Source organism: Centruroides sculpturatus, unplaced genomic scaffold (genome assembly GCF_000671375.1).
Source record: "Centruroides sculpturatus isolate CEXI.00-Female unplaced genomic scaffold, Cexi_2.0 scaffold542, whole genome shotgun sequence".
Taxonomy (NCBI): domain Eukaryota; kingdom Metazoa; phylum Arthropoda; class Arachnida; order Scorpiones; family Buthidae; genus Centruroides; species Centruroides sculpturatus.
Genome location: NW_019384673.1, coordinates 471,064 through 492,533, shown reverse-complemented (window position 1 = coordinate 492,533; position 21,470 = coordinate 471,064). Strand labels below are relative to the sequence as shown.

Here is a 21,470-nt window from a genome sequence, read left to right as displayed (position 1 = left end):
ATGACTTAGGCAAATGTCATTACTCTGAGCAGCAATACGGCCAGTGTGAACCTTTTCGGGATGTTTCTTTTCAATAAAATCAGTCACTTTCTGATAATACCTCAAGATTTCCTTTATTGAGCGAGATCCTTCCATGATGAAGCAAACATGCGGACTGAGACCAATGAACAGAAGTGAATAAAAAATGGCACTGCGAACTAATGTAGCGTCATATGGTGAGTTTTTGTTCGTATCGTGGAGCAAAAATGTGTTTGAATTTCACGTTGTATCCTGAAAATTTCGTATGCTGGGGCATTCGTATCCTGAGGTACCACTGTATTACAAAATAAATTTTATTACAAACTTACTTCTTCATTTTCTTTTTCGATTTTACTTCTCAGTTCATTCAATGCCTAAATTTATTAAATTTGTTAATATTAAAAAATATACCAATTTAAAATTTAAGTATAATTAAATATATATTTTACTACATTTTAAATATATAGTGGGCTCTCACTATTTAATTTATCATTTATCCCCAATTACCATTGATATCGCCTATAAAATAATACAATGAACAATTATTTATTGTGACATTGCACAGGCTGCAATTTTTAATCATATGTTTTAATTTATTTAATTTAAAATATATACTCTTGGTTTTAGTAGTGTCTTGCCCCTGTGCATCATACTTTTCCTATTAACAATAGAGTCATTCCAGTCATCTAGCTAACTCTGTTCTGGAGAAAAGTTTTGAATTGAAATAACATGGCTTCTAGATCAAACTGTAAGTTTGTACTCATATATTGTTAATTGAGGCCTCCTGCTCCTAAACTTTCCATATCTGGTCTCAACTTTCATCTAACTTTAACAATATATCTAACTTTGTTCTTGAGATTAAGGAAGGACAGACACATAGATGCATTAGAAGTTTATAGGTCTGCAATTTGAAAATTGCAGTCCAATAATATATTTAAAATTTATTTACATCAGTGGTACACAACATGTGGCCTGGAAGAAACATAAACAATCTATGATATTTGATTATTTAACTGGCTACAGTCAACCCCCCTATAACACTGTTGATAATTCCATTTTATATGAATTCAATGTTGTATGAGTCACTTAAATTTTACAAATACATGTGCCGGACTGTGAATGGCTCACGTATTTGTAAAATCTAAGTGACTCATACAACATTGAATTCATATAAAAAGAAATTATCAACAGTGTTATGAGGGTCAACTGTATTTGCATTTAAGATCTATCAATTTCAGGGCAATATTGGAAAGAGCAAAAGAATGGGGGATTTGTTACATCTGATGCAAGTAGCAGTGATACAATCATCATCAGTGCACAATCATCATCTTTGCACTGATGATGATTGTATCACTGCTCATGCATCAGATGATTGCATTGATCATGCTACTTCCATCATTCTACTATATAGACTAATGCTGAACACTGTAGAAATTTTCATACTCAAGTATCCATGCTTTTGTTACCAGGATATCTGATATGCTTTGGGTAATGCAGTGTTTCTCAATCTATGATCTGTAGACTCCTCAGGTTTGCAAATGGGAAATAAAAGATCTTAAAGTTCTCATAAGAAAATAATAAGCATATTATATCATGGAATAAAATATGTTTTTTACTATATTTACCTTTATTAAAAACATAAAATAAAGTTTAAATTAAAAAATTTTTAAATTCTAATTTAAATGATTTTATAACAAAGATTATTTTTAATATTAATTTAATAAGTAATTCTACTCAAGGGAGAAAAATAAAGTTTGAGAAACCCTGGAGCATTGCATATCTAATAATTCTGTAATTCCAAACTTTTCACCACATCAAAAACAAATTACAATACTTAGTTTAGATTAACAAGATTACAACTGTATTTTGATTCCAAGTAGATCTAAATCTGCATCTTTTGTAACCTACTGAAAACTGTGGACATGTTATCAAAGGACATGGATTCCAGTTTAGATTAAAAATGTATAAATATATTCATATATATTTATTTACTTTTTAATTTAAGTCTTTAGATGTTTAAATAGTTTATGTACTAAGGATTTTATTTTGGATATTAATTATTGAACTGAACCCACTTTTTACGTTTTTATTCTTTACTTTTAACAGAAAAAAAATAATTTAAATAATTAAGAAGAAAAGAATATATTTAACTAAATTATCTCATGTTGCATTCATTTTTCTCTTATTTTATACTTGTGAAGTGAAATTTATAACTATCTATATTATTCAATAAAAATAAAGAATCTTTTTTATTTCAATCTGTTAAACAGAATCAGACAATAATTTTAAAATAAATTATCAATTAGCTGTATCTATGTAAAACAAATTAATTTCATATATTTATACAAAACTTACAGAAAGTTTTTTTAATTCCATTTCTACTTTAACACTTTCTAATTCACTTTCTAATTCTTCTGTAAAAATTTGTTCTTGTTTAGCCAGTACTTCTGCATTCTCTTTTTTAAGTGATTCAATTTCTTCATTAATTTTTGCTTCTTGAAGTTCTTTTTCTTCTAATAATTTATTTTGTAATTGATTGATGTAATCTTCATATTCTAATCTGTAAAATATAATATATATAACTTAAATTTAAAACATGCAGTGTAAACTGACATTTGCATTAATCATTAGAATTATGAATTGTAATATTTAATTATACAAAAATATCTTAGCAATGTCTAATAGATAAAATAAAGTGAAAAAATTAAGCATTTAAATAAAAAGTACCAATATAAACAGTAATAACAGTACAAAAATTAAAATATAAAGTTACAAATGACTGTATAACAATTTTTATAGAGGTTTTAAATTACTAAGATCATAGTGCACAGTTTTTTAAATAATTTTAATCTTTCTAGCTAATATAAATTTACAATAAAGATCATTGAGACACTGAATTTAAACTGTCAAATAAGGTAACAAAAGATGTTTCATGTTACAAATGAGGATGATCATATATTGATATAATTAAAAATGATAATAAGCAATTAAAAATTTATAAGTCAGAATTTCCTAATAGATTATACAGGATGGTTCACAAAGTGTTACAAGGTAATATCTATAAATCAATAAAATACAATACAGTGGTGCCTTGTACTTTGAATTTAATTCATTCCAGGAGGATGTTCAAACTGAATCATTTGAAGTCCAAAGCAATTTTTCCCATTAGAAATAATGGAAAGTGATCTATTAATCTATTCCCACACCTCAAATAATACCCATTTTTATAAACATAAAATGGCAAATATAGATAACTCAAAAGTAAAAATAACACAATTAAATGCTCTAATAACTAATGCCTATAGAAAAATTCAAGATAATAAAATATTAATCAAATCCATCTAATAAACAAAGTGATAATTACAGATATGTAGCACTAACCTTGTATAACACTAACCTGAGGAAGACCTAGAAGCGGGTTGAAAATGTTTATGTTACGTTTTTAAGTATAACTGCAAAGCTATACAAGGTTAGTGCGATGTATTTTTAATCAAATATTAAACTTGTTAACTCGAAGCTGGATTTTTTTATCCTTTAAACTTCGACTTAAAAAGGTTTTATTGTACCCATATACACAAAAGTCTATAAATATTAGGGCTTCACAACAGCATACACATCACACTAAAGAAATACACATCATAAAATTAGAAAATTCTTAAACATAAATACATATTTAAACAGAATAGAAACAAAATAATAGCTTGTTGACTTAGTTGGCATAGCATTAGGCACTAGTATATAGGCCAAGTAGGCTACACTCAACCAACAAAACCATTATAATAATGATATTATAGATAGTCTAATTAATATTTCCATGCAGTCAATGATGAGCCTATTTTTGCTGTTTTATCAAAAAACTATATAGATATCACATATTTTAGATTATTCAATCACTTAAATATTTGTTACTTGTGTAGTTATTTTGAAAACAATTTACAACTTCAGTTAAATGAAGTTTTTTAAACTTATAATTAGTTGTTACCAATTGGATTTATATAGAATCTTACTACCTAATGAAATAAATTACTTTAATCAAACTTATATTACTTCAATTTGTTTTTATTTGGTTAAAAAATTCTACATACTACTATTGCTTTATTACTAAGACATCACACAATTTTGTTGTATCACAATAGAATTGAGGAGAAGCCAGAAAGGAAGAGGCAATCTTACACTTGCTTGGCATGAACTGGCAATCCTTGTACTTGCCACTATGGAGGAGGCAATCCAAGAACAAAGCAATCAATACTTAATTTGTTCAAACATAAAAACAAAGCAATGATTGCTTTGATCTTATGTTTGTTTTTCATGCCTATTATCCAATAGGTGCATGCAACGCTTTTTCCCCTCCCCTAAATTCTGTTAGGCATGCTAAATTGCATCATCAGGGAGCATGGACATCATTATTTTGACCCCACTGTAGCTCAAAAATAAAGTTGTAGACCCCCATTTTTCATTACATTTTGGAGTACTCATCTGAATTAATGGAAAATGGCAAAATTTAATCAAAATCAATTAATCAAATTTTGAGAATGAACACAATTCTGTAAACAACATAAAAGAGGCTTTGCTAATGCTCCACCTCAACAAGACATAGTTGATTTAACAAATTCCTTTTCTTCAGTTTAATAAAATTTTTATAAATATATTTGATTAAAGATACTTTATTTAGAAAGCTGAATACAGAAAATTTACTCATAAGATATTAATCTTAATCTGACCAAAATGTTTTCTTAAAAATAATAATTAATTTGGACATTTACTCATCTTTTACTCATCTACAATTTTATATTTATTTTAAATTACTGAAAGTGTTGTCACCATAACTGTAAAAATTTTTCAGTTCTAACTACACAATTATATCATCAAAGTTTTAAATTTTATATTAAAATATGTTTTATGTTTCCTACATACCGCAATACTTTTTCCTTTTCTATTAATTCCTTTTTCCAGATTTCTTCCATTTCTTGTAATTTCTGATCATATTCTTTATAATCTTTTTCAAAATCATTATGAATATTTCTATTAGTTTTTGATAATTCTTTTGGATCACTTGTTTCATCATTAATACTATTTATTTCATTTTCAGATTCTTCAGTTTCTTCTTTTGATTTATTTATTAGATATGAATTTTCTTTCTCTGATGATTTTTCATTAAGCTCTTCTACTTCTCTAAATATATAAATACCACCAATTTATAATTACAAATAAAATAATCAAATATATATTCCTATAATTATATTTATTGAAAATTAAGGCAAATATTATTTAAAAATAAATATAAAAAAATAACAAGCACAGAAATTAATAAAAAAATAAATATGTCTAATGTAAATTAAAAATGCACATAAAATATTTAAGAGGAACACCCTATTATAATTCCATATATTAGAACTGTAATCTACATTCAGTTATTATTAGCAACAGCTATTATTTAGTTATAATGTTGAATATGCAAAGACATTATATATAATATCTAAATAATAATTAAAAAAAAAGTTTTTTCAATAAATGGGTGTTTCATTTAAATATAAGCCAAATAATATCAAATTACCTGAGCGATAATTCTACTAATTTTTAAGTAAATTATCAATATAATTTGAATCCAGATGTAAGCTATGCTGCTGTGAAATACTTTTATCTTTTATTGTTTTGAAAATTTCATGAGTAATTATGAAAATCAAATCTTAAAATGATTATTATTGATTTTAAACATTATAATTTTATAAACTATAAATTTTTGGTTTTAAATCACATATTATATAATCAATATTATATAAAATAAGTGTTTACACTTTGTATGATATTAAAAAATATTTTAACAATGTTTCTTTTATAAAATTTATTAAAAATAATTGCTTACAATTTCTAATGCAGTAAGACTAATTATATAAATATATAGTTTTATTTAAGACTATCTAAATTATTAAAATAATTCCTAATATAGTGAATATAAATTTCCTTAATTTCATTCCAAGGGCTCCCTAATATCCTATCCAATTTGACTGAGTTTGATACATATCACAGTACTACCCTCCAACTAATTCATGGTAAAGCCACTTGATGCAACTCTCAAGTATTCATATAAAAAAATGATTTTAAGATTTTCTGTGTACCTTATGTACTGTGTTATATGGATAATATACAGTAGAGCATCAATTATCCGATCCCCGATCAACTGTCACATTGGTTAACCGACCGCGTTCTAGTCGGCAAATTCAAATGTCCACTAGTGATGTGGCACAACAGTATTTGGCTATATCTTGGCTACTTTAATATTATTTTTACGTGTTTTAGCTGGCAACACTGGCTTGACCATGAAAGGAAGCCAGTATTTAAACGAGGTTTAATTTTCTAATTTTAACGATACAATAGCGACATTTATTATTTTAAAAACTTTTTGTTAGGCTTAACATCAATGAAAATTCAACGCAAAGTAGGTTAATAGCGATATACTAATATACTAATTACATGGGATATACTAATATACTATACTAATAATGTATTTTTTCATATTTTTCAGTTATCCGACCAACTCCAGTTCCCAATTGAGTCGGATAATCGATGCTCTACTGTATTAACAATGGCATAGCTGAATGGCAAAGGTGTTCAACTGCTGTAATATGTATTACGTTCAAATGTTTTTTTTAAAGGTTTAATATGTGAAACATTTTTATAATTTTAGCAGAGAAAATTCATATTTGTTATTTATTAATTTTCCATTCACTTTAAACATGTTATTCATTGTAATTTTCTGAGTAGATGCAAAACAAGACTACGCAATAACAAAAGTCCATCTTGCAAGTGTTGAAATATTGGTGTAGCAACATCAATGAGTTGAGGAAATCATGTAGTATGAACTTTTTTACTTATCATAATTGTTATCATTAGCTTAAAGGCTTTGTATCACATGAGACACTCAACTCATTCTTGTTGCTACACCAATAATTCAAGACTAGACAAGAAAGGGGCTTTCTATTTACTATGGTTGTAATACAATGTTGTAGAAATAAAAATCATGAAAAAAGTGAAAAAAAATTTAAAGCTTTTTATTGCATAGCAAATGAATGTTATAATTACAAAATACTGATTTTTCTTTGTTAAAGAAAAAAAATACTGGAAATTTTAAACTATTTTTTTCTTTTTGCAAATGCTTGGGAATTACATCAGATGGTTTTACCATGAATTACTGGGAGGGTAATACTATGATATATATCAAACTCAGATAAATTGAAGGAAGGCCATCTCTTTGGAAAGTTAAAACATTAAATTTCAATTCAATGTTTTAAAATTTTCTAGCTGCTTATGTTTAAGCTAATTAATAAAATTTCCTGATATTGTTATATGTATTTCATTAAAAATTTATAACAATTACTTAACAATTAAAATTTGAATCTAATACAATTTTGTTTCCAATGTTTTTACTTGTTTGAAAATTTTGACATATTTAGAACTAGATTAAATCAATTAATCTCTTACCAAAGACTAGTTGATAATTATATGAAAATTGTATTAGGAAACAGCACTGAAACAACTTCAAATTAAAAATTATATTTTAAATGTTGTTATTTTACATTTCAAATAAATTATTACAAGTACAATATATCCACTTTTAATTATTGATAATTAATAAAAATAACTTAGAAAAAAAATAAAATATTAATAGCTCAGTTTAACATTAAAAATTGAAAACAATCTAAGATTGACTTCATATAAATCTATGAATTTAGGTTTTGTCAAACAAACAAGAATAGTAGTGAGCTAGAAGTTTGTAGTGATATTGTTCTCAAAAAGCAAAGCCATGCAAACAATAAAAAATAGAATCTCTAGTTTGCCGGACTGAAAATCTCTCTGACATATCTGGCATTGTTTGATTTTATCACAATTTGAATTCTTGCTTTATACTGTGATTGTGCATTAGCTCCTTACTTCATTTTTGATATTTGTATGATTCAAACATAGCTTCTTCAGTGTATAAGTGCAAGAAAAAAATTATTAAATTTTTTCTTCCAGAGAGATTAATTCAGTTATGGCTTATCCCAAAATACAGGATAAGCAATTGAAAAAATAATAAAACTAGAAATAGTGAATGTAATGGTCAATCCATTTTCTTTCTACACTCTTCAATAAAAAAGAAAAATTCATCCTACTACATGAATATGTTAGTGAAAATAAGAAATGAGAAAGTGAGAAACATCATAATCTGACAACATTACAGCCATTCACTCACTAACATCCAGCATTGAAAAATTTGTTTGCTCTTATCTGCATGGCCATGGTCTTTATTCATTAAATATAAGTCAAATTTAAATTTATATAAATTTACAGATAGAATATGTATATATAGCATTAAGAAAAAAAATTAATTATGAAATGCTAATTGAATTATTAAAAGTTTTAGCAAATGTTTCTAAAAATCTAATATCTGTATTTTTATATTTAAAATATTTTCATACTTACTTAAGAAAATTGAAAAATCTCTCACCATCTGTACTTTTAATTTCCATACTATTTTTATCATCATTTACATCAAAAGATGCATCAAATAAATTTTTCAACAATGATTTAGGAGTTGAATCCAAATTACTGTTATGATTACTTGATTCCTTTTTTTCTATCTATAATTATTTTAAAATATGCTTTTATATATTATACTGAATATTTAAATAAATTCTGTATAAAGCATAACTAATTTACATTAAATAACTACAAAATGTAATAATTTTTTTACTCTATGTCTTCTGGGCATAAGAGGACCTTTATTTCAATCCCATCATGGGTTTGGTCAAACCCACAATGGGGTGGCTGGGAGATGAGAGACAGATATTCCAGAAAATTCCAAAATATGACAAAGTGATCTATCCATGACAACTAACCTCTTTAAGGTAGCTAACAGGGTGACTAGTAGTACAGTACTGTACATACCCATATTTCTTAAAAAGTGTTACAGGTTTTAAATACATCTATGTGATTTAAGGGATATGCAAACACAGAAGCTAAAAGTGTTTAGTATGATGTGTGGAAGAAACTAATGACAACTTGCAGACTTTGCTACAAATATAATTAAACTTGGACTCATGGTAATCCACTGCTAGCAGAGCTAAACAGATAGTATCTAACTTCTTCACTAACAATTCTGAAGACTTTGAGATACACCCTGCAAACTAAAGTATATCCATATACTTTAACTGTACTGATTGAAAAGAATTACAGGGGATAATTTTAGATGGGACATTAAATTTGTAGTATATACCAAATACCAAATTACAGTCTTCACAGAAAATATGTAAATCTAAACAGAAGATAGTTTTATGCATAGTTTCAGTTTCTATTGTAAATTTGAGGAAAGGATAAATACTACTGAGCTTATTAACAAGAAAGGTTGAAATCATTGTTTCTTCACATACTATGAGCACATCATGTATAGTACATTAGTAGTTTTCCAAACTTTTTCTGTCAATGAATCCTTCAGAAAACATTTTTTTCACAGAACCCTAACTCTATTCCTGATTTTTATTGAGAATTGTGAACTCATATCATTCTTTCTTCTTTCACCTACTCTTAATGCCTGAATCGTTTGCACAACATAGTAGATTTGGAAAGAAAGAAAAATTATTTTTAGATATAACCATAAACTTTAATTTTGGTACAAGAAAATATTGGATTTATATGTAGTCTGATAAATGAAATTGTTTCATTTTTATACTTAAAATAGTATTGATATTGAGCTTTGTCTGACAGCTGAATACATAAATCTGGGACAACATCCAAGATAATTCTAAATTTGTTTTCAGTGTAAGTAAAAGTTGAAAAGCCTGATTTGCATTGATAAGTGGATGCAAAAGGAAGCAGATCTCGGGTAGTCTTTTCAGCTACTGACAATTATTGGTCAACAGTGTTAGTCCTGCTCAAAAGTCACTCAATGACACAGATTTTGTTTTTAAGATGTTTAAGATGATTAAATTTTGTTTTTAAGATGGAGGTACAGTGGATCTCAAACACACTGAAAGGCCTTTGAAAGAAACTGTGCAGAAATTAATTAACCATGTGGGTTAGTCTCTGTAATATTTCTGTTGTTGGTCTAATACCATGATTATGCTTATCAGACTTATCTTTTATGAAAATTCGATAAAATATAGCACCATGTCTTAATAAATAATAATAAAAAATTGCTATTTTTAAGGATATCAAAGAATTATTTAATAAGTGAAATGTTTTTTGTCTGAATTTAGACAGTTTCAGCAAATAACAAACTTAACAAATGAAGTACAATATTTAAATAGTTCAAGGTTTTGCAAGCTATTCAGCTGATATTCAAGAATTATTGATATATGGTTCAAAAGAATAACAATAGTGTAATTATATATAATTATTTTCTACATATACATTTTTGCTTTATAAATTCTTAAATTTATCTAACTTCATATTTATATTCTTATTCAAATATTCAACTTCAATATTTTAAAATATATCAAAGTTATTGTAGCTGATTAATCTAATTAATAACAAATAATAAACTAACTTAATCTGGAAAAACATTAGAAATAATTTTAAAAAGTTAATTCAGAATTTATTAATAATTACTAGATGATATAATTTTTTCCTCAATATTAAAATGTCTATCAAATTTAAATTGAAATAGCTTCTAACAATTAAAGTTTTTTCAAACATATTTAAAAATACAACATAAAAGATGGAACAGAAATAGCTGAAAAATAAATGTCATAATAGAGTTCTTCATTTTCTTCATTACTAATTATTATTTTCATATTTGTCTAAATTTAAGTACTCAAGATCAGCAATTAAGCAACATTTCATTTTTTTTTGGACCAAATATATCTTATATATTCTGAATTTAGAAATTTCTTTTGATACTAAGTTTGGATTTTGAAAAATATTTAGTCTTTACATGTTCATTTACTTAACATTATTTTATTTTAACATAGGATTCTTTTCTGTATAATTCAAAACTTAAAAGTTGTTGAAAGTACAAACACAATAACTTACTTCTGGGGAAGCCATCATAGGAGATAAATCAGAAGCATCCATTAAACCAAACTGCAGAGCAAATCTATCAAATCCAACATCAAGTCCAGTAGACAAGTCTTCATCAGTTTCCTATAGAATATAATTATAATATTTTGTTGTAATCTAATCACAGATTTGAAAACAAGTTTTATAATATCTCTAATATAATATTCTTAAAAATTCTAATACAGGTATACCTTGCCTTATGCCGGTAATTGGTTCCAGGAGAGGCAATGTAAGTCGAAAAACAACGCAAGTCGGATTTACTTGTCTCCGAATCTACTTGTCAGTAGGCTAAACCATAAATTACCATTCCCAGTTCTGTATTTTATTTATTAATGCATTTTTAATAATATATGGTTAATAAAAATCTATTTTAAGCTTACAAACAAATAAATTTTAATTTTTAATATAGTACAGAAAAAAGTATTCTAAATTTACGAATGCATGTACTGTAAATACAGTACTGTATTTACAGTACATACTTGTATATATTTTAATATGATTTTATGTGCTTTAAATGTTTTTCTAGTGATATTACGACTTCAATACTTGTGGTGGACAGACGTAAAGTTGAATAAAATGACTTAAACTTGATTTTTATTTTTCCATATACTATTTTGACAAACGACGTATAATTGAGAATGACGTAAGTCAAGGTATACCTGTATAATTATGTTTCTCATTCACAATTTACCATCAAATGAAACAAATTTTATTACTAACATTTTGTAACAACTTTAGATACCATTATAATATTGCTTATCTCAAATTAATAAGAATATTAATGCCATTTTTTAAAAAATTTCATTTTATAAACATATTATAGTTATGTTTATAAAACATTTTTATATAGTGTGTTTCAGATCACCTGTATCACATGTTTTTCTTGAAAACTATCATAAACAATTGGGAAAAATTTTTTAATAGTGTAAGACTTGCCAACCAGGGGAGGAGTCAATTAGACTCAAGTCAAGATGAACAAGGGGTAAAAGACTGTACTGTACATGGGTAGTGGTGGACATACTGACATACAGGTATTTTTACAAAAGAAACCCATTTATTAAAAAAATTATTATAAACTGGCGGCTTACAAAGTCTTTTGGGAAGATGCTCCTTCTCTAATGATGATCTTGAGAGAGGGAGTGTCCAAAGATTTTCATTGAGGGTGTCTCTTCGTTGTGTCATTGGCAGCCGCAGAGCAGTGTCATGATAAGTCCAGCAGATGGAGGATGATGGGTGATGGTGATTCAATGATGATGATGTTGCAAAAACAGAAAAAAAGGAATGCACAAAGTACCTTGCAAAATTCAGAGAAGGAAATCTGTGCTTAGTCCTTGAAATTCAGAGTTTTTAGAAAATTTTATCTGCAAATTCCATGATTTAACTGGTCCCAATTCTCTCTTATCATTTCCTGACTGGTCTCCTCCCTTGTTTTTAGGTGGAAATAAGATTGAATTGGTCATAAGAAAGGTCAATCTTCAGTATTCAACTCATCATCATCTCTTGACTCTGACTAGGAGATGATGTTGAGCACTCTTATTTTAGACCACCATGGTTCTTGTTTTGACATTTTCAAATTTTAATTACAACACACGATGTTTTTCTCTCACCAAATTGCTCAGTTTCCCCAACTCCTGTCATCTTTATATAAGCATCAGAGTCAAAGTTTGAACTCTCCAGACTGACATTAATCTATATAACAACAAGTGTTAGAGTTGAACTCATGACTCATTTCCTTTTAGACTTTAGAAATAAAAATTCTTTTTTCTCAGAATGTTTAACAAGAGGTTCAAACTCAGTCTGGAACCTCACAATAGACAAAGCCCATTCGAAGAATCAATTGGAGATAGTGTCAATTGAGATCTAGCAGAAATAGAACCAATCAGGTCTAATTCTAAATTTGCATATCAGAATGTATGCTGAGTTGAATATTGTTGGATAGAGAACTTTTCATAAGAAAGAGCTTTTGTTAAAAAAGTTTATCATCTTAAATGCAGAAACTATTCTATCCACAGCACCGGGATGAAAATGACGTCACACTACGGAACCTGTGACCGGTGCTCTGTGCACTCCGTCCGGGGAATTCCTTCAGTTGACCTGAAGAAGAGCGATTGGAACGCTCGAAAACGTTTGTCAGGATATTTTAACATATACGCACAGAGCACCGGTCACAGGTTCCGTAGTGTGACGTCAGTTTATCATCTCTTACCATTTTCAAAAAAACCAAACAGTTTATGTAATAAACAGTGATTATATATAAAAAAAAGTTGTTACTAATGTAAACTAAGTTATAGAAGTTTGTAGTGTTCTCTGTTTTGTTCTAAACATTTCAAAAGCCATTCTTGGGAAGCATTGTGACCATGAAGAATTCTAGCTTGTTGAGACACCTACATGCTAGTCTGATAAATGTTTTAATGTCTTAATTTGTTATAGAACATCTCTGATACATAACATCTTTAATCCTTTTCCATTAGTAGTAAAAAAACATTCATATTAAGTCAGATAACTGCAGTAGCCATGATACTGGTCTACCTCATCCAATCCACCCATGAGAAAATTTTTGATCCAGAATTTGGAAAATATTTAAAAATGTGCTAGACAATCATTATACTATAACTATATTGTTTAGCTAACCACCAGTGATATACAAAGTGGACAAAAAGTTCATAAAAACTTTAAATATTTCTAAAAAAATGTAAGAAATATTAGAATAAAATGTGGTTTGTATGGTGATTATTGTCAGTATGGGGGATTTTTGTTGACACAAAAAAAATTAGTTCCAAAATTCATTGATAGGTGGCAGTGACATAAAAAGACACTGAATAGACATGCAATGACAATGAAAATGACTTTCAATGTGATTTCTGACTGTGGGAGTGTTTAAATTCTCAAGTGTTTTGATCAGGTTTTCCCACATTGTTAAAATTGAAAAATGCTATTTGCCTTAAAGTAACATCCATCCATGTGGACATGCTACATTCTGCAGGTGCAAAGTTTTTACTCACTGTATTATACCCTGTGGTAGAGGCCATGTCAAATACTTGTCTAATACACACATTTTCATTCTCTTTTGCATTTCTTTTATATGTCAATGCACCTATCAGTGATTTTTGGAACTAATTTTTTCCCATCATCAAAAATCACCATGCTGACAATACTTACCATGCAAACTGCATTTCATTCTGATAATTCTTCTATTTTTTTATGAACGTTTAAAGTTTAATGGACTTTTTGTCTACTCTGTATATTCCAGAAATTCTAAAAGAATATTATCAAGAATAATAACGAACAACTGCACATCGGAAATAACTAAACATCACGTACCTCAGAAAAACCTTTAATAATCCCTTAACGACCATAACCTGAGTGATATTACTGGAAAGAAAAATCAGTCCTTACTTTTTTCAATGCCTTTGAATGGGGTTATGCATATTTTCTTGATAATGAACATCATGTACCTCAGAAAAACCTTTAACTGATGTGAAATAAAATTTAATACTATAAACGTTTTCAGACCCCTCCTGGGTCCTTCTTCAGGTAAAAAATCGTTTGAAACGTTATTAAATATGAAAAAACACTTCAAACGATTTTTTACCTGAAGAAGGACCCAGGAGGGGTCTGAAAACGTTTGTAGTATTAAATTTTATTTCACATCAGTTAAAGGTTTTTCTGAGGTACATGATGTTCATTATCAAGAAAATATGTATAACCCCATTCAAAGGCATTGAAAAAAGTAAGGACTGATTTTTCTTTCCAATAATATCACTCAGGTTATCATTATCATTTTTGCTGCAGCCATTGAAAACTGTGCACCAAAAATGTATTAAAATTATAGTTTTTAAAAAACTTAATTTTCAAAAAATTGTGTCAAATTAGAGAAAAGACACCTATTGTACATTTACTATACCCAAAAAGCTGTGTATTCCATGTATTAAAAACATGTCTAAAGTTTTTATAATATGAAATTTTCCATCATAATGCATATAAAAATACAGTAACCCTGTAAGGAGTTGATTCAAACCCATTTTATTTTATTTGGGGATTATTTTTAGTTCATTTTTCTTATTTATTTTTTGGTATATTTTATTCTTTTAAGAATAGACTACTGCAACTCACCTGGACAAAATTTAAAAACTAAAAATGAAAAGTTTTATTTTTACTATGACGACTGCCGAAGGAAAATCGAATGTGTTGTCAACTCAGAATTGACATCTTTTGGGTGGGCAGACTACTGAAAGGAAATTAAAAGAATGATCTCCCACCCCAAATTGTCACCAAAAATTTAAAAAAGAATTACGTGAAGGTGATGACATGACATGGAAAGAAGATTGCTAGAGTTAAATAAATGTTCTCTATAAGTATGTAAATAGTGTTAATGTAACGTCACCATCCTAGCACTATAAGAAAAGAAATGACCTAGTAAAGGTAAACCTAAGGATTGAGTGAAGTTAAGGAAAAAGGCTTTTGATTTGGATGACAGATTAGAAGTTTCTTCTTGGTGACAGTTAGGCAAGTTACATGTAAGGTTATTTTATGAAATTCTTATATATAGTCCAGTTTTATATTTTTTGTTGGTTCTTATGGAAATAGTTTAAGATAATTCTAAGCTAATTTTAAGTTCCCTGAATGTCAGGAAAGCTTTTGTACATACCTTGTTTTTTTGTTTTTGATTAGGTAAAGTATCCTTTTATATTTGAATTTTCTAACTTATTTCATATTGTAATATAGTCAGTCAAAGAGTCAAAGACTAATAAATAAAATTTTTTCCTTTTTTACATATAGTAATTATTTTGGGAATTTTATACACTAACAGATTTGTTTTTAATTTTTTTTTGGTCCATTTAAAAGTCCAGGCCTGGCACTGACCAACATTCATTTTTGGTTTATATAACACCAGTGGCGTGCCATCATTGGAAGCGATGGATGCACCGCTTCCCTTGTATTTTCTAAAAAATAAATACATATTAATTTTCATTATATGAAAATAATCGCACAATATTTTATTATAACCACATTATGTATCTTATTACAAATTTCTATACTACACATGAAAAAAAAGATAAGATTGCTATTGTATATTCGAATATTAGTGGCGGAGTGGAAGCGCTGTATTGTCAGCATCCAAAAAGCCAGATTCACGCATGTGCTTTACAGAGCACCAACCTCACCCAGTTTAGCTGGTGGAAGCCTAGGACCTTGGGTGGATGCTATATGTATACCGCATCCAATTCTATCTAAGACCGGTTCTGGGCTGTTAGCCACCTGCCCGCTAGATATTTGGCCGCCCTCGCCTGATTACATGAATCACAAGTAGATTTATAACTTAACCCAACCGATAGGAGTTTACTGGTATGTTTTTATGATAGTTCTGTTTAGTTGACAAGAGTTTAAAAAATCCATTAAAATATTTGATATTTTTATTCCACTCTCCAATTTTATATTACTCACGGATTTCAATGTTAAACCAGTGATATTATGATTTTGTATGTCCCATCTGTAAGGAAATATAGAAAAAAATGTGTACAATTCTTGTATAATGTTAAAAAAGTTAACTGTTACTTTGACAGCATCATTTACAACTAAATTTAATGAATGAGAGAGATGCACGAGGTACAGAAAAAGCTCTAGAATTTATATTCCTTAAATTTACGATTTATGTATCCGTTGTCATAAAAATTTGTCTTTCCACTTTTTCCCCAAGACTACAAATAGTTGAGTACAAAGTAACCGGTTTTGACTTATTTCTACTTAAGAAGTAGTTAAATAATTTAGCGATTAGGGAATTGGAGACATACAGTAAATAAAACCCTGACGAAAGAGCCAAAATTTTACTTAAACAAAAGCTTAACTGAACCAATCTCTAGCTGAGTACAGTGGGGACTGATTTCTTCGTAATATTAGATATAATAAAGAAAGAAATTTTTCCAGTTCAATGACAGTGACCAAAAAGTTTGTAAATTTTGGAAATTTCTGTGGACACCTGGTCTTAAAACGAATTAGTTAGAAAACAAATGACGGACAATCTATTAAGTTTAACATATTTAGATTTTTACAGCTATGGTAAGAAACATTTAAAATGTACAACAACCCTGTTGCGTCCTTTGAGGTATACTAGTAATGCGACAAAAGAGGCATTTGACATTGACCGGTATCAGCACCCTTGGGATTTGGCAGNCACCACCTAACGACATTAACAGAAACTTCGTGCCATTACATAATTGTTAAAAATATGTTATGCAAAGTTTTGTTCAATTCCAATGAAAGACAGCCAAGAAATAAAATTATGTGCATTACTCATTGAACGACCCTCGTGAAATAATAAACACTTTAAATAAGGAATATCAAAAATGGATACAAATGAAGTAGAAAATTTTCTTTTAAATATTTGTCTTAAGACTAAAAGCCAAAAAAATAATTATCAATATTATACTAATATACTAATTTTTTGGACAGAACATACACTTTATTTCACCAAGTAAGTTTTTATTATTTTATTTATAATTTTAGCCCTTATATCATGGCTAGCGATTCAGAATGTAATTGTGATATTGAAAATACATTTAGAGAAGTCTGCGGTTTTTACTGGCTTATCGAACAAACGATACGAATGGACACTTGACCATCACTGACGCGCAATTAACTGATTGCTCCTGGAAGTCGGCTTCTTACAGAAACACAGCTTCCCTACTATCAAATGTCATGGCACGCCACTGTCTAACACATGTTAAGTAATTTCCAGGCTTCCAGGGGGATATAGAAATTACAATACCTCATTACATTGTGTATATCAGGAGACAACAAATGAGTAATGCAGCAAATGGTGCAATATAATCAATGAACTAGCCACCTATTTTTTTCTTTTTGACGTCCTTGTTGACTTGAATTTTTGTAAGTTACATTTCATACAATGATAATTTTTATGATCAATGATGGAATAATGTAATATTTCTTTGCCAGTAGAAATTCAATGGCAACTTATTTTTTTTTTTTTAAATTATTGGTTAAAGCACTTTTATATTTAGAAGACAAAAAAGTACAATATATCTGAATAAGCAATATAGAAAAGGACTATTATGTTAAGAATTTCTTGAGTGCATGTAACTAGAATCTTGTTCTGTTACCTTAGTTGATTTTTGAGATCACTATCTTCAAATTCAAGTAATAATATTCTCACAAATTATTTATATTACAAACTAGAATAAAAATATATACAATAAAACTGAAAATTCTGTTTACTGGCATTATCAATGAGATAATTGCTAAAAGTTGATAAAATTAAGTTGCTTTTTGTCTAGCTAATAAATAGCTACTAAATTAAAAAAATATATTCACTGACAAGTGAAGATCATTAGTTACTACCTGACATTTAATAAAATATTATATATCTTGTAGATCACAGTGTCCATTATAAGCAGGTAAAGCTATTTGCATGAATAAGCAATCAAAAGGAGAAAACTTGAAAAGAAACACACACATAGTTAATAAGTAGTTCACCTGACAGTTTTGATTCTAATTGTGATATGGTTGTAACACCAACCATGCCAAGCACAGTTAGGATCAAAGCTTTTAATTTAAGACTTGCTAACTTGGGTTCAATCCTCCTTTCTTTAAATTAAATTAAATTTTAATTTTTAATATATGTTTTTCTGTTAATTATAAATGCTTATATAAATATCTAGGCACTCATCTGAGATTACTTGGAATAGAACACAAATTTATACAGAATTTCATTTTACATCATATCTGCTAACATGCAACGTTGTGTAAAACAAGACCATATTGTCTTATTTGCTATTACAAGGGATATTTCTTGCATAAAATTATAAATTTAAATTATTTATTAATTATTCTAGATCAGTGCTTCTCAACCACTGTGCCGCGGCACTTTAGTGTGCCGCGAAATTTCTGAAGTGTGCCGCCACTGATTTGCCCCGAAATTTCTGAAGTGTGCCGTTTCCGCGACACAAAACATTTTGTTTACTTTGTAATGCAATTTCCTTTTATATTTCATTGAAAATTCTTATCGTATGCTCTTTTTACAAAATATATTATAGATACAGTACATCCCTCAATTAATGAAGTAAAATTTTTTACAATTTATCTTATTGTTAGTGTGCCGCCAAATTTTTAAAGTACTAAAAGTGTGCCGTGATGAAAAAAAGGTTGAGAACCACTGTTCTAGATATTCAAAATCTACATTTAGTTAAAATACTTATAAAATAATAGATTAACATACTTTAATATATAACATTCTTTACACTTACTTGTTTTAAACTGTCATCTGTTGGTAATTTTATAATAAAATTGGGATCATTTTCCATTATTATTGAATTGTCTGATAAAATTTCATTCTTGCCTTTTAAGTATGAAGCAGTAATTTGTTTTTCATTTCCTTCATTTTCTTGCATTTCTGTTAAAAGTGTAGATCTTTTACTAATATTTTGATCAGTCATATTTTTGTCATCAGTTAATGCAGAAATCTAAAAAAATATAAATTCAGATATTGTACGCATGTATAATTATGATTTTTTTATAATAAGTGATAAATTAAATTTATTAAATTCTTGAAAAAACAGTACAAGAGTTATTAATGCTAATTTTTCAAATTTTCTGTTAATTCATGAGTTTTTATACTAGGATGTTCAATAAGTAATGCACATAGGTCTTTTTCTTACTCAAAGTTTAATTTTTTTACAAATTCAAATATACTACATTATTCCCCAATTAATTGGCTACAAGTACCCTTAATCCACATAGTCTTCATTTAAATCTATGGCCTTACATCACCTAGATGCCGGAGCCTATATGCCAGTTCGATACCACTCAGCTGGTCTCTCTCTCAGCCACTTCCTGACATCTCCTATGATTTACTCATCATTGTCATATTGCTTTCCTCAGATAACATCCTTCAGGGAGCCAAACAAATAGAAGTCAGAAGGTGCAAGATCCGAGCTGTAGAGTGGGTGAGGCATGTGCATGCATCAAGAGATCACAAATCTTGGATGCATGCATCCAAGATTTGTGATCTCTTGATACATGCACAGGCTAGCGTGTGGCCTCGTGTTATCATGTTGAAGGAGAATTTGGTTAACATCTTTATGGGGAAGAACACGCCTAAATCATCTCTTCAACTTCTTCAGAGTGTTGATGTGAATGTCTGAGTTTATTGTTTCACTGGGTGGCAATGTGTCAATCAGAATCACACCTTCATAATCCCAGAACACTGTGGCCATAATCTTGCAGGCAGCTGAGAGTCCTGATTTGAACTTTTTCTTCCTAGAGGAATTTTTGTGAAGCCACTCCATGGATTGCCATTTGGTCTCAGGTTCAAAATGGTGAATCCATGTCTCATCTCCTGTGGACAATCTTGGATAAGAAATCTTCATCAGCTTCATGATGTTCAAGCAACTCTGCACAAATGGGTCCTTCTTTGCTCCTTATTGTTTTCAGTTAAGCGTTTAGGGACCCACTTGGCACAAACCTTTGAATAATCTAAGCAGTGGTTATAATTGTATTGGCACTACCCACAGATATGCCTAGTTGAGCAGCAAGTTGTTTGGTTGTTACTCACCTGTTGTCTCAAATAAGCCTATTGGCACATTGAACTGTCTCCGGAGTCACAGCAACATGTGGCCATCCCGAGCATGGAAGACCTGACAGTCTTGCTTTACCCTGTTCTGTCATTGACACTCTGCTAACCCAATGACTGACAGTACTCCTATCCACTGCTTCAACTCCATAGACATGTTGTAACCATCTGTGAATGTTTGAGATGGTCTTGTGCTCCGCAAAAAGAAATTTAATCACAGCTCTCTGCTTTGTATGTGTCTCAAGTTCAGCTGCCATTTTAAAACTAAACTACACTACCACCACCTAACGACATTAACAGAAACTTCGTGCCATTACATAATTGTTAAAAATATGTTATGCAAAGTTTTGTTCAATTCCAATGAAAGACAGCCAAGAAATAAAATTATGTGCATTACTCATTGAACGACCCTCGTGAAATAATAAACACTTTAAATAAGGAATATCAAAAATGGATACAAATGAAGTAGAAAATTTTCTTTTAAATATTTGTCTTAAGACTAAAAGCCAAAAAAATAATTATCAATATTATACTAATATACTAATTTTTTGGACAGAATTCACATGTAACTCAATCTTTATCCACCAGACTTTTCTTTTTTGCTTTCAACCTAAATCTTTTATTTTGTTCTAATTAAATTTTTCTTAAAGCTATTTTGATCTATAACAATCCATTAACTGGTAATAAAAAATTGGGTTTGTTGAGTACTTTTATTGTTTTCATATTTATACCTTGCGGTAAAACAATAGCTGCGTGAGTGCCATAAGCCCTGGTCACACTATGCAATTTCTAGCCGCGCAGACGACTGCAACTGCAACAAGCACAAGTCACG

At 28.9% G+C, this 21,470-nt stretch overlaps 1 protein-coding gene across 5 annotated transcripts in view; it reads right to left on the bottom strand.

Annotated features, from left to right (window-relative positions):
* Positions 1-21,470, bottom strand: part of LOC111626771 (interaptin-like) — a 120,840-nt gene that overhangs the window by 29,332 nt on the left and 70,038 nt on the right. For all 5 annotated transcript variants that reach the window (XM_023370263.1, XM_023370261.1, XM_023370264.1 and 2 more), the window contains exons 5-10: positions 19,314-19,529; positions 11,026-11,136; positions 8,479-8,636; positions 4,933-5,190; positions 2,374-2,578; positions 348-392 (exon numbers count right to left, since the gene is read on the bottom strand). In XM_023370263.1, the coding sequence (XP_023226031.1) occupies positions 348-392; positions 2,374-2,578; positions 4,933-5,190; positions 8,479-8,636; positions 11,026-11,136; positions 19,314-19,529 (993 nt within the window). The remainder of the gene's footprint in view (positions 1-347; positions 393-2,373; positions 2,579-4,932; positions 5,191-8,478; positions 8,637-11,025; positions 11,137-19,313; positions 19,530-21,470) is intronic.